Genomic DNA, 13,692 nt, shown 5'->3' on the forward strand with positions numbered 1-13,692 from the left:
TAAAATAAATTAGTTCCTGGGAGGACCTCAAAAGAAAATTGCGAAAAAGGTATGTACCCAAAAGTTATAAGATCGATCTATATAAGAAAATTGCGGAATTAACTCAGGGTAGTTTATCGATTACCAATTATATTTCGGAATTTGAGAAACTCACATTAATGGGTGAAATTGATGAAATTGAGGAACAAAAGATGGCAAGATTTTGCAGGGGATTAAACCGTAATATTGCTAATGTAGTAGACTTGCAGCCGTACGCTTCTTTTGATATGTTGTGTACCCTAAGCCTAAAAGTTGAGTCTCAGTTAAAGGCTACTCTAGTTGCTCCAGAACTGAGTTTGTCGGGTAAGTGGGATGGTCAGCGGCAAGAGATGGCTGGTCCAAGTACAAACACGGTACCAAAACAAGACCACCGTGCAGGCGAGCCGAATCGAAGGGGAAGGAGCGGGATATTTCAAAAATTCGTTGCTTTACATGCCAAGGGTTCATGCACTTTCAAAGTGAATGTCCAAACAGACGAACTGTGTTTTTTTTTTTTTTTTTTGGTAAAATGTGAGCTTTTTTCATTCATAAGAAAAATAAGGCATTACAACTCAATGTCTTGTACTTTGGAGTAGCTATTTCTAGATTACATTAATGCCAATTTGAACTAGCCAATTTTTATCATTGTTTCCAACTGGCATCTGAATGAAATGCTGAATTCTCTGCCTGACCAGCATCTGAACTTCCTTCCCTATCTTCTCAGGCCGAGCTAGCATCAATTCATGTCTACATCTATTCCTTTCCAGCCATATCAGGTACCAGCAAGCCAACATAGCAACCCGTCTAATCCTGGTCTTCACTATACTGCTTCCCTGATTCCAAGTATCCTGTAACCAAAGAGTAACATACTACAACACTCTTTGACTGTAATCACACTGGACAAACAAATGCTCATGTGTCTCCTGTCCATTCTCACACAATAAACACTGATCAGTGCTACAATTGCCAATTTGTTTCAACTTCATCCTAGTGTTTAAAGCCACATGTTGGATCAACCAACCAATCAAAGCATGTTTAGGAACACCCCAAACATCCAAAATATCATCATACCACTGAACATGTGGGTGTATGCCATGTAACCAGTGATATCCAGAAGCCACTGAATAACCTTTAGGATCTTGTCGCCAAACATTATTGAGATAACCAGCTGCCATGCAATCTCTCACCTTGCATATATTCCGCCAATTCCAGTTGGAATCAGCAGGAGGTTGATAAGAATTCCAATCCTTTCCTTTTCAGATAAACATGATCAATCCATAATACCCATAATCTATCAGCTTTTGTGTATATCCAATTGACCAACTTTCCCACTGTTGCAATATTCCACACCCCTGCCTGCTTTATACCTAGACCACCTTCCTTCTTGCTACAACAAACATTGTGCCAAGCCACCAAAGGAGCCCTCTGATACTCAACACCTCCATCCCAAAAAAATGTCTTGCAAATTCCTTCTATTCTCTTTATCACACACTTAGGTATTATGAATATAGAGGCCCAGTAATTGTGTAGTGTGTTAAAAACTGCATTGATAAGAGTCAACCTCCCTGCATAACTCAACTTCCTTGCACCTATACTCCTTACCCTTGCTGTTATCTTATCAATAAAAATGCTACAATCCAATCTGGTCAACCTGGTAGGTTGTATAGGAATCCCCAGATAAGTAAAAGGTAAGCCACCTTCTTTAAAACCAGAAACTTGAATGATATCAACTTTCACATCATCTGCAACCCCAGTAAATACCACCTCTGATTTACTGGCATTCACCTTCAGACCCGAGGCAGCTGAGAATGTTGCCATAGCTCTCAGCATCAGCATAATAGACCTCACATCTCCCTTGCAAAACATTAACATGTCATCTGCAAATAACAAGTGGTTCAACTTCAAGCCATTACATAGAGGACGATATCTGAAGTGCCATTGTTGAGTTGCATACTCCAAAATTCGAGTCAAGTACTCTATACAGACAGTGAATAAGAGAAGGGATAGAGGATCCCCTTGTCTTAACCCTCTCTTTCCATTAAAATACCCAAAGTGATCCCCATTCAAATTCAGAGTAAATGTTGTAGAAGTCACACAACACATCACCAACTGGATAAATTTTTCAGGGAACTGTAGAGCTGCTAACATTTGCTCCAAGAATTGCCACTCAATTGTGTCATATGCCTTCTGAAGATCTAGCTTAAACCTGCACTTAGGGGATACATTGCCTCTGTGGTATAGCCTTACTAGATCCTGACAGATGAGTATATTTTCCAATATACTCCTCCCCTTTACAAAAGCACCTTGATTCCTACTCACAATATCAGGTAGGACCAAAGATAACCTGTTACAAATGAGCTTAGAAATAGTCTTGTAAAGCACATTGCAGCAGGCTATTGGCCTAAAATGCTTCACACTACTAGGCCTGTCCACCTTAGCGATAAGAGTAATTGCAGTAGAATTGATCTGAGCAAATATTTTTCCAGTATCAAAGAAATTCAAGATTGCCCCACTAATCTCCTCCCCTACTATCTCCCACGCATCTCTAAAGAACTGGCTTGTATAGCCATCAGGCCCAGGAGACTTGTCTTTAGGAATGCTAAAAAGACAAGTCTTAATTTCCTCCATTGTCACAGGCATACTGAGTATAAGAGCATGAGCATCAGTGCAACATCTCCCCCTTCTCACAACATTCACATTCACATTCACAGCATCAGTAGCATGTTGTTCTCCCAAGAGCTCTTGATAATAAGTAAGGAAAGCACTCTGAATAGTTTCCCCTTCACTACAAAGTACCCCCTCTTTATCCTCAATCTGCAAAATCTTATTCATCAACACCCTTTTCTTAATACTATCGTGAAAATAAGATGTATTCAAGTCCCCTTCCAAGGACCACTGGATTTTTGCCTTCTGCATTAGAAAACTATCCCTAGCTGCTACAAGGTCCCTCAACTCATGGGATACATCATATTCCTGTTGCATAAGCTCAGTGTTACCAGGATTAGCTATTAAGTTCTTCTGGATTGTAGTCAGTAAGGCACTAGCTATACTAGTGCTATTTTCTATATCAGAAAAACATTCTTTATTAAAATTCTTGAGGACAGGTTTCAAAGCCTTCAATTTCTTCAACACCTGAAACATTTTAGTCCCCTTATACCCATGTTTCCAACTCCTATCCACCAGCTCCTTGAAATGGTCTGCTGTGCCCCACATATTAAAATACTTAAAGCTTTTCCTCCCTCCAAAATTAGCCTGTCTATCCATCAAAGTACAGGGGCAATGATCAAATAGCCCTTCAGGATGAAAATGTGCCACATAATCAGCAAACATAGAAAACCATTCCTGATTACCCATCATCCTATCCAGTCTACTATAAACCCTATCATTTGGCTCTTGCTTATTAGACCAAGTGAACAAGGCACCTGTTGCAGGCACATCCTCCATACAACAAATAGAGACACAATCCTGGAATTGTTGCATCTCAGCATCAGTAGTGTGGCCCCCTAGCCTTTCCAAAGGAGAAAGAACAGTATTGAAGTCTCAAGCCCATAACCAAGGAACCTCACAATCCATGGCCTTGCTCTTCAAAAAATGCCATAAAGTCTGCCTCTCATTCAAGTCCATTGTGAGCATAAATCATAGTAAGTAAGAACTGCTTATTATCAACATGAGATTAAACCATCATATGAATGAATTGTTCTCCATACTCAATAAAATTGACATAAAAACAAGTAGGCTTCCAAAACACCCAAATCCTACCTCTTTTATGCCAACTACAATTTGTGGATATACTCCATCCAGCACAAAGAGTAGTATTCTTATTCAAAAGCTTATTAGGTTTAATCTTAGTCTCAAGTCGTCTAAAAAGTCCAACACCATTATTATGCATGAACCACTTCACCAACTTCTGTTTATTCAGGTCATTAAGACCCCTCACATTCCAAAATCCTATACTATGCATTAGGTATAGGTGGGGGCGCCTTACCACTCTGAACTACACCCCCTAGGAGTAGTCATACCATTTAGAGCATCAAGGAATGTAGGAGCTCCTGACCATTCTCTAACTCTCTGTCCCCCAGTCATACTCCCTTATCTATTCAACCTCATTATTTGTCTAGCTGGTATTGATTTGATTGCTGCTGCCAATATAGGGAAAGTAGCAGGAGTAAAAAGAGGTGGAGAATTAACGGGAGGCACAGGATCAGATTGTGCCTTCTGTACATGTCTCCATACTTTCTTTGGTTGCTTCACCCCCACTGGTCCCCCATGTTGTACAACAAAACTTTTCTTAGCAGCTTTTTTTTTTCCGACACTGTTGTTCATCATGACCCATACCCTTACACAAACTACAGGTACGGTAACAGGTCGCCATTCATACTCAACTCTAACATACACCACTCTGCCGGCCTGCTTCATCCAGAAACTTAATCTTTTCAGGCAAATCCTGTCCCATGTTGAGTTCCACCAAAACCCTAGCATAACTCAACCTAGTCCTCTCAATAGTGAGCCCATCCTTTTGAACAAATTTTCCAACAAGACCAGCAATTGAGGATAAACATCCCCCCCAGAACTTTAAAGGGAGGTCATACAACCTGACCCATACAGGGACAATGTCTACCTCTATTTTAATCAATTCAGCTTCCACATCCCATGGTTTAATCACTACTGGCTTATTGTCAAACAAATAGTAGCCTGAATTCAACGGAGCATCTCGTTGTTTAGATTGTTTAAAGCGAACTAGAAAGATCCCATTAGGCAGAAAGGAAACCCTATCCACCCCAAATTCCTACCAAACACGATAAACAAACCCTTCTATAATCTCAGATGGAGGATTAGCCCCTAATATATAGCAATATACAGAGTTAGACCAGAATTCTACCTCATATTTTATATAAAATAATAATGATTCACCTATCCTAATAACAAAAAAACCGGACTTGAATGATCCCGTATTAAGGGCTAAATTGGCAAAAGGGATGGGTCATAATTATTATGGAGAGCCCGCATGGCCTAACGATCTTTTATATATTTTTCCCGTCGTAATTTTCGGTACTATTGCATGTAACGTAGGCTTAGCGGTTTTAGAACCATCAATGATTGGTGAGCCAAATGGATCCATTTGCAACCCCTTTGGAAATATTACCCGAATGGTATTTTTTTCCCGTATTTCAAATACTTCGTAAATGCATCCAAATAAGTTATTAGGCGTTCTTTTAATGGTTTCAAGACTGCGGGATTATTAACAGTTCCTTTTTTAGAGAATGTTAATAAATTCCAAAATCCATTTCGTCGTCCAAAGAGCTACAACTGTCTTTTTTGGTTGGTACCGCGGTGGCCCTTTGGTTAGGTATTGAAGCAACATTACCTATTGATAAATCTCTAACTTTAGGTCTTTTTTAAATTGATTCAATTGTGAAATAGCACAACATGTGTATCTAGGGAATAGTCGCTTCAAGGTGAATTTTCCCTAGATACATCTATCTATTCAATTAAATTCTTTATTTCTTCTGTAAAATTTAATTTATTCTTATTTTTTTTTCATCTTTTATTTTTCGTTTTTATTAAATGTAAATCAATTCAAAAATGTTTTTCAAGAGTGTCCAATATTTTTTTTACGTCGTCTATGTCAAAATGTTCGATTATCCTTCGTGAATTGAATCAGCTCAGTTATATCCTCCTCCTCGTGAATTGTTTTCATTACCAGGACATTTTTTCCCATTTTGTCTTGTCATCCAACCGTCATCCTTCTTCTCCGGTGTATCCTCAGGTAATTTCAGAACTGGTATGCCTTGAACTTCACATATCGATTTCATTTTTCGAGCATCACCAGATTGAGGCCCTTTAGACGAAGATACAGTACCATGCTCCTTCTCCACATCAATAGGCTTTTTATTTGATGGTATTTTTGGTGTTTTTTTGTTTTTCCGATGTTTGTTTACTCGATGAAGATACTAAAGGTGAAAAGGAATTTGCAGTAAATGTCATTACAGCCATCCAGAAGCCATCAGTTTGCGTGACAGGTTGCAAGATGAGGCACCTAATGAGGATGGGATATTCGAAGTCACTGCACAGAAAGAAAACGAGACAATGACTTATGAAGCTCCTATTTATGATACGTCCTTAGTTTTGCGACGTATGTTGCATTCAACAGTCGAAACAAAGGAAGAAGAGCAGCGGGGTCAGCTTTTTCACACCAAGTGCCAGGTCCAAGACTGATGGTGTAGTGTTATTGTAGACGGGGGTAGTTGTACTAACGTGGCATCAACCGAGTTAGTCGATAAACTGGCCTTAATTACTTCACCTCATCTAAAACCTTATTCATTGCACTGGCTCGAGGACTGTAATAAAGTTAGAGTTACAAAGCAGGCTAGGGTGAATTTTGTCATGGGACCATATGAAGATGAAGTACTTTGTGACGTCGTTCCAATGGATGCTTGTCATCTATTATTGGGTCGTCCATGGCAGTATGATAGAGATGTTGTACATCAAGGAAGAAGCAACGTGCTTTCTTTGGTAAAAGACGAAAAAAAGATTATTTTGAAACCTATGTCACCCGCCAGTATCCGTGCCACACACTCGTCTCAAGGAAAGAAGGCTGGTCAGACTTTGTTCACTAGTGAAAGGGAGGCAGAGCAGGCTCATCACGATGCGGGTTTTGGTTACACTCTCATGGCAAGAGCACGGGCAGAGGAGCAGCAGGAAAGCAATGCAAAGGCTGACCTTGGTATGCTGCTGGAAGAGAACAAGGGTGTATTTCCGATTAATGTATCATCTGGATTACTCCATGTACAAGGCAGCAAACTCATACCTGGAGCTCTGTTACTTGAAGCAACACATCGAAGTGACCCCAGAGAGACTAAGGAGTTACAGCTACAAGTGGTCTGGAACGGGAGTTTAAGCTTGACGCTCAAATGCCTTATAGTAAAGATATTCCAAGCTCACCTGAGATTTGCGTTTCAGTCCAAGTCCAAGCTAAGCCATTGTATCATGGGTTTTGATCCTGGAGGAGGGTGTTTTGGTTCCAAAGGTTGATTCCTTCTAACAGAATTGAGGACAATTCCGTCTCAAGAGGGAGGGGATGATACGATTCCTGGTCAGTGCAAGGATCAGGAGTCGAACACGGGTGAGCAAGTTCACGTGGCATCATTGGCATATTGTTTAATGAAGGCCCAATATCAAGCTAGATGGTGACGGGTTTATTAGAGCTGAGTCCGAATTATAGGAAGTAATTTAGTTGAATAAAAACTGATCATTGATCATATTTAGTTGTTAGGTTAAATGAAGATTAAGTTTACATTTTATTAATTGGTTTTTTTATTTAAGTTAAGGAGTCTCATTAGTTAAGGAGACGATTAGTTATTTAAGGATTGCTTTGTATTCTGATTTAGGGATTGAACGTTTAATAAGAATTCCAGAAAAAAAACGATCAAAGGTTTTGATCAAAACTTCGATTTGAGATTGCACTTCAAATCTCCGTTTAGCAGTCGAACAAGGTAGTTCGTTTGTTAGGCACCATTAGTTCGCATTCAAGGTCGAATAACGAACTAAATATCCTGTTTTATTTCGTTAATTACTGTTACTTTGTCACGCTTATCACGTGACAAGTTTTCAGTTCGTTAAAATTAGTTACTCGCTTCCACATTTGTATCATTGTTACTCTTAAAAGACTGGAAAAAACAGTTGCCGTTTATTGCTATCTGTGGTTAAGCATCCTTGCTGCTACATAAATGCTGGCTAAACTATTGGAAGTATAGGAGAAAATTGGGGATAAAGATCCTGTACTGTATATATTATGCTGGATTATATGGCTCTTTACAAACTGTTGTATTCAAGATTGTGTATATGTGAAATAAATACGTTAAAGAAGCACCTGATAAAGCATGTACAGACTGAGCTTCTCGGTACGCCTTATTTATGACATGCATTACAGTAAAAATTTTGCAACCTTCTAATTTAAACCAAACCACAAGGCTTAAATCAATCGTCTTTGGGAAAGATAAATCATACGAAAATGAAGGAATTATAACAAAACTGACGAATTGAGCCGGAGAAACTTCGTCCCTGATGCATTTTGCAAAAGAAATAAACAGGAGGCAAGGTTTCTAACAACTGATCAGCCAACAGATCTAATTTCTCATTCCCCCTGTGAGTCTGTGACGCAATTCTTGTACTCCTTGGCCAATTCGAACTCGACTGTAAATGTCACACTCATCATAGCCTGTGAAAAAAACGCCTTTCGCATGATTTGAAAAGCATCACTTTGCGTCAAACCATGTCACGTCTGACATAATGACATAAGTACCACATTACAACGGGTATATGACTATATGGTGAGTCAGAGTGAAAAAGATCTGGGAAGCAGTTTTTTTCCGAAACATTCAACTTTAGGCATAGTATGCTAAAAGGGGGACGAGTCCTTATCTTTAGTACCTATGTCAAACACCGCTTTTTGCCTTGGTTGACCTAGGTATAAAGTGGATTCGAACGGGTTCCAAGCATCCCACAAATGCTTGGTGGCGACTCCGAACATCTCTACTCGTTTCGAGATCTTTGCCGAGACGAAACCGACCGATCTAAAGCGATCCGGTCGAAAACATTTTTACGTCACCGAGCGTGGCTTTCTAGACCGCTGCATGTCCACAATCTGGCTTGTCGTGCAGGTGGCCCGTGACCGCAGATCGGTAAGTGGCCCAAATCCACAGACCAGCCTGTGGCCCATGTCCACAACTCCAAAGATGAAAAACTAAGTTTACGATTTTGTTTAGAGGATTCAAAATTTAGATGAATTCCTTTATTATGTGAACGAGAATTACTAACTACATTTTTTTGTGATTTTTTTGATGAATTAAACGAAGGATTATTTGCAACAACCTTGAAACGTGCCATTGCTTGCGGTTCAAGCTGTTCGTAGAAAAAAGGGAGGATTTTCTCTCATACATATTACAATTGACTGGGCCAAATTATAATTGTTTTGTGCCGAAGCTTATTTTATTTTGTTGTTCCTTTTAATAAACACCTGGTGGTTTGGGGTGTCCTGTCCCCTTCCCCACGGGTTAGTTTCTACGACTGGTGTGTTGTATCGGGTCTGTGTCCAGAGATGTTTTTTGTTAGGGGGATGTCTAAGTGGTATGTTCATGTTGTACCCACCTTTCTACTCGATTTTCTTGGATACGAGGTTCTTGTCAGCGGGGGTTGTGTTCCAAAGTGTAGGAAATTACTCTCCTTTGGAGTCAGATTTCACTGGTCTGTGTTCCGTCTTTTCTTTCTACGTCCCTGTGGCGTAAGTGCACTTCGTTCTCTCACGTTGGGTCAAGGGGCTTGTGGGTTTCAAGATAACGTGTATCATAGTGAAGGAGATGAATCTCCAAGACGCTTTATTGAGTCTTGTCGTAGGTATTTCTCTGAAGCTGTGTTGACTAAGACGAGTAAGGATAGATTTATGGGGGTTCGTTGGTTCCCAGAGGAAGATTATAATAGCTAAGGAGATGAATCTCCGAGACTCTTTTTTGGGCCTTGTTGCAGGTTTTTCTCCAAAGCTTCATCAATCAAGATTAGCAAAGATGGGTGTTTTCCTATGGCCAGCGCTACTCGTCCATTAAAGATTGTTGTGTATGTTAAGTTTGAAGTTCATGTTCAGACACCCGTCGTACGCTATCAACACGTTATAGATAGCCGATGCAATTACCTTGTTGTATTAGTTTATGTTATTAGTAGTATTTTGGGGTTTTATGTTGTAGTTATAGGTATGGCCTAGTGGGCTGTACCACTAGGATGTAAAACACTTTCTTTACCGCTGTCAAAAAAAAAAAATGAATTGGTAAATACCATCCACGGAATATGATGAATTGGTAAATACAATGAATGGAATACGGAATACGGAATACAGAAGGCCTACTCGGCCTAACATCCCCCCTCAAACCGGAGCATGTAGATCAAGAATGCCCAATTTGCGAAGTATTAAATCAAATTGAGACGATGCTAAAGCCTTCGTAAAAATATCAGCGAGCTGGGATTGGGTAGGCACATGAGACGACTTTATCAAACCATCAGAAATAGCATCACGCATAAAATGGCAATCCACCTCGATATGCTTCGTCCGTTCGTGAAAGAAGGGATTTTGAGCTAGATGAAGAGTTGACTTACTGTCACTATAAACATGCAAGGGACGGAATACCAAGCCCATCAAACAAACCCACCAACCATTTCAATTCGCATAAGACAGCAGTCATGGACCGATATTAGGCCTCGGCATAAGAAAGGGACACCGTCTGTTGTTTCTTTGTCTTCCACGAAACGGGAGAGTCACCTACAAACACAATCCAGCCCGAAACCGATCGCCTCGTCAAAGGGCAACCCGCATAATCCGAATCACACCATCCCAAAATAGCAAGGGAGCTATCGGATCGTAACAAAATTCCTTGACCTGGTCTACCCTTTAGGTAACGGACCACTCGAAGAGCCGCATCCATATGCTCCTTTCTTGGTTGGTGTAAAAATTGAGATAATATATGAACGGCATAAGAAAGATCCGGACGAGTAACTTCGAGATAGACTAAACGTCCCACAAGACGTCTATATCTCTCGGCATCATCAAGTAAAGCACCCGACGCAAGCCCAAGCTGATGATGTTGTTCAATAGGAGTAATGGCGGGTTTAGCACCCAAAAGCCCAGACTCGGATATTATGTCAAGCGCATATTTACGTTGACACAAGTAAATCCCCTTAGAATTACGAGCAACCTCTATACCCAAAAATACTTCAAGACGCCCAAATCGTTCATATGAAATCGAGTCCCAAGATAGGCTTTAAATAATTTTATGGCCTCCGAATTATTCCCAGCAGTAACAAGGTCATCGACGTAAATTAAAACATGGAGACATACCTCATTCTTGGAATAGCTGAAAAGAGAGTAATCGGAATGAGACTGAATAAAGCCATAGTCACGTAAGGCCGCTCCTGATTTTGCAAACCAACAACGCGGCGCCTGACGAAGCCCATATAAAGACTTTCGTAGACGACATACCTTACCTTCTTTACCTTGACTGAAACCCGGGGGCAGTTTCATATAAACTTCTTCGGACAAATCACCGTGCAAGAAAGCATTATGCACGTCCATTTGATGAAGCCCCCAATTTTTAATAGCGGAAACTGTGAGCAAGGTCCGAACGGTTACCATCTTAACTACGGGCGGAAAAGTCTCACCATAATCAATGCCTTCAACTTGATGATTTCCGAAAATAACCAACCGAGCTTTAAACCTCTCAACACTACCATCGGATTTATATTTGATTTTGTAAACCCAACGACAACCGAGAGCTTTCTTGCCATGTGGAAGACCAGTAAGCTCCCAAGTCCCATTATTTTCCAATGCCGTTATCTCATCTGGCATAGCCCGACACCAATTGGGATCATTAATTGCAACTCAGAAATTAGGAGGTTCAACACCCGTGGTAATAACTGCAGGAAAATGTCTATGGCGAGGAGAAAATTTGTTACAATTAATGTAATTAGTAATAGTATAGGGAGTACCTGAGGATGTGGAGCCTGGTGAGTCGGGTTGGGCGTTAGTGGCGGCGGTGTTCGTCTCGAGAATATAGTCATTCAAATGTGGAGGTAATCGTTTGGTCCGTTTTCCACGACCCAATTCAGTAGCAGGGGGAGTGGATGAACCCGTCTGATCATTATTGGCACATCCCACGCCCTCACCATCAATGGAGCCTCTATCAGCACCATCAGCTGCCACCGAGGTGGCCCCTGTACCATCCCCTATACACTCTTCTGGCCCCGTGTTAGAGCTGGCAGCAGGGTCCTCGGTATTGAATAAAACTTGCTCCTCGACAGTGAATAAAAGAGACTCATCGGATGAAGATTCCTGAACCCGAGAGCTACTCCCAGTGTTATCAGAATACGGGAAGCTATTCTAAAAAAATTGAACATCTCGAGACACATAAAAATTACCCGTTTCAATATCATACACTCTCCATCCCTTCTTGTTATAAGGGTAACCAAGAAAAACACACTTGCGACTCCTTTTGGCAAACTTATCCCCTCGAGTATGTTGATTGTGCACAAAACAAAGTCACCCAAAAACCCGTAAATTATCATAGGAAGGAACGGATCCAAAGAGCAATTCATAAGGTGTTTTATTTTGGAGTAAAGTAGAGGGAGTTTTATTAATTAAATAGGCAGCCGTCAAAACACACTCGCCCCAAAAAAATGTCGGAAGGTTACCTTGAAACATAAGAGCACGTGCCACATTTAAAATGTGACGATGTTTGCGTTCAACACGGCCATTTTGTTGTGGAGTTCTGACACAAGATTTTTGAAAAAGAATGCCAGTCTTAAAGAAATACTCTGCCATATACTCAAATTCCGTACCATTGTCCGATTGAACAATTTTAACCCGTCTAGAAAATTGATTTTCGACCACGGCTAAAAAACTCGTAAATATTTCCGTAACTTCAGTTTTATCCATCAACAATAAACCCAGACGGCCCGAGAAGAATCATCGGCTAAGGTAAGAAAATATTTTGCACCACAAGACGATAAAGTACGATAAGGTCCCCACAAGTCGCAATGAATTAAATCGAAAATTGCAGAAGCCTTACTATTATTCAAATGAAAACTGTTCCGACTTTGTTTCGCAAAATGGCAAATATCACAAGCATGCTCTAAATCAGCATTTAAATGGCTAATAGGAGGAAGTAATTTGACAATCTTATTTGGTGGATGCCCAAGCCGTTTATGCCACAAATTAAAAATGTCTGTCGTGCTCATCCGATGCACCACCAGTCCTACCACCGCTCGCAAATAGTAGAGCCCGTCCCACAACTCACCGACTCCAATCGTCGTCATCGTAGAAGGGTCCTGAATGTAACAAGAGTCATTAGTAAATTGAAGAACATAACGAGTGACAACGCTCAAATAAGACACGGAGAACAAATTACAAGTTAGGCTAGGAACAAATAAAACATTGTGAATAATCAATGAATCAGTCAAGTGAACCGTTCCAGCCGTATTAGCAACAACCGAGAGCCCATTGGACAGGCTCAAAGCACGCGATGAAATCGAGATTGACTCGGTCAGCCATCATACATAACCCGTGACATGGTTTGATGCCCTTGTGTCTATAATCAAATCGGGAGGCATACCATTTAGAGGACCATGGGAGGAGGATGAACTGGGTGCGGAGAACACCATATTTGCACGGGCAGGGGAACGGCCTGAGACACGGGTTTGAGAGCGAGCACAAATTTCATCAAGAGTCCGAGGACAATCACCCCACCATTCCGGGAACTTCTGGGATTTAATAAAACAAGATTGTTCCTCATGTCCCGTAGCATTGCAATGTGAGCATGATAATTTCCGTCTTGCCTGTCTTTCCTGCTCGCGGAGAGCTCTCCAATCAGAAGTCGATGACGAACCAGAATCACGCCGGACTGCACATGCCATAATTGTGAACCCCCACAATAAACGTAACATAAAACTAGTAAAATGCAGCGGAACTTATGAAATTTTTAACTTTTTAAGTTTAAAGCGCGGGTTCAAAAAAACATAAAGAAATGAAAAGTTAATAAAAGGCTTTTATACAAATTAACTTTATTAAATGAATTGAAGGGATTCCGATCCCTTAATTGTAATACTCAGGAATTGTAGGAACGTTGTTGATCGATC

General features: G+C 40.6%; 2 protein-coding genes across 2 annotated transcripts; one reads left to right on the forward strand and one right to left on the reverse strand.

The window, feature by feature from the left end:
- The first annotated feature begins 6,402 nt into the window (after positions 1-6,402).
- LOC141631853 (uncharacterized) lies at positions 6,403-7,050 on the forward strand. The gene has a single exon (XM_074444474.1). It carries the CDS (start codon positions 6,403-6,405, stop codon positions 7,048-7,050), a length of 648 nt encoding a protein of 215 aa, XP_074300575.1.
- A 3,206-nt stretch (positions 7,051-10,256) lies between these two features.
- Positions 10,257-13,470, reverse strand: LOC141631855 (uncharacterized). Its single transcript, XM_074444475.1, has 5 exons — positions 13,114-13,470; positions 12,505-12,885; positions 11,548-11,938; positions 10,901-11,400; positions 10,257-10,739 (listed from the first exon to the last, which is right to left on the reverse strand). Exons 1-5 carry the CDS (start codon positions 13,468-13,470, stop codon positions 10,257-10,259), a joined length of 2,112 nt encoding a protein of 703 aa, XP_074300576.1.
- Between the last annotated feature and the right edge of the window lie 222 nt (positions 13,471-13,692).

Source organism: Silene latifolia, chromosome Y (assembly GCF_048544455.1).
Source record: "Silene latifolia isolate original U9 population chromosome Y, ASM4854445v1, whole genome shotgun sequence".
In the NCBI taxonomy this organism is placed as follows: Eukaryota; Viridiplantae; Streptophyta; class Magnoliopsida; order Caryophyllales; family Caryophyllaceae; genus Silene; species Silene latifolia.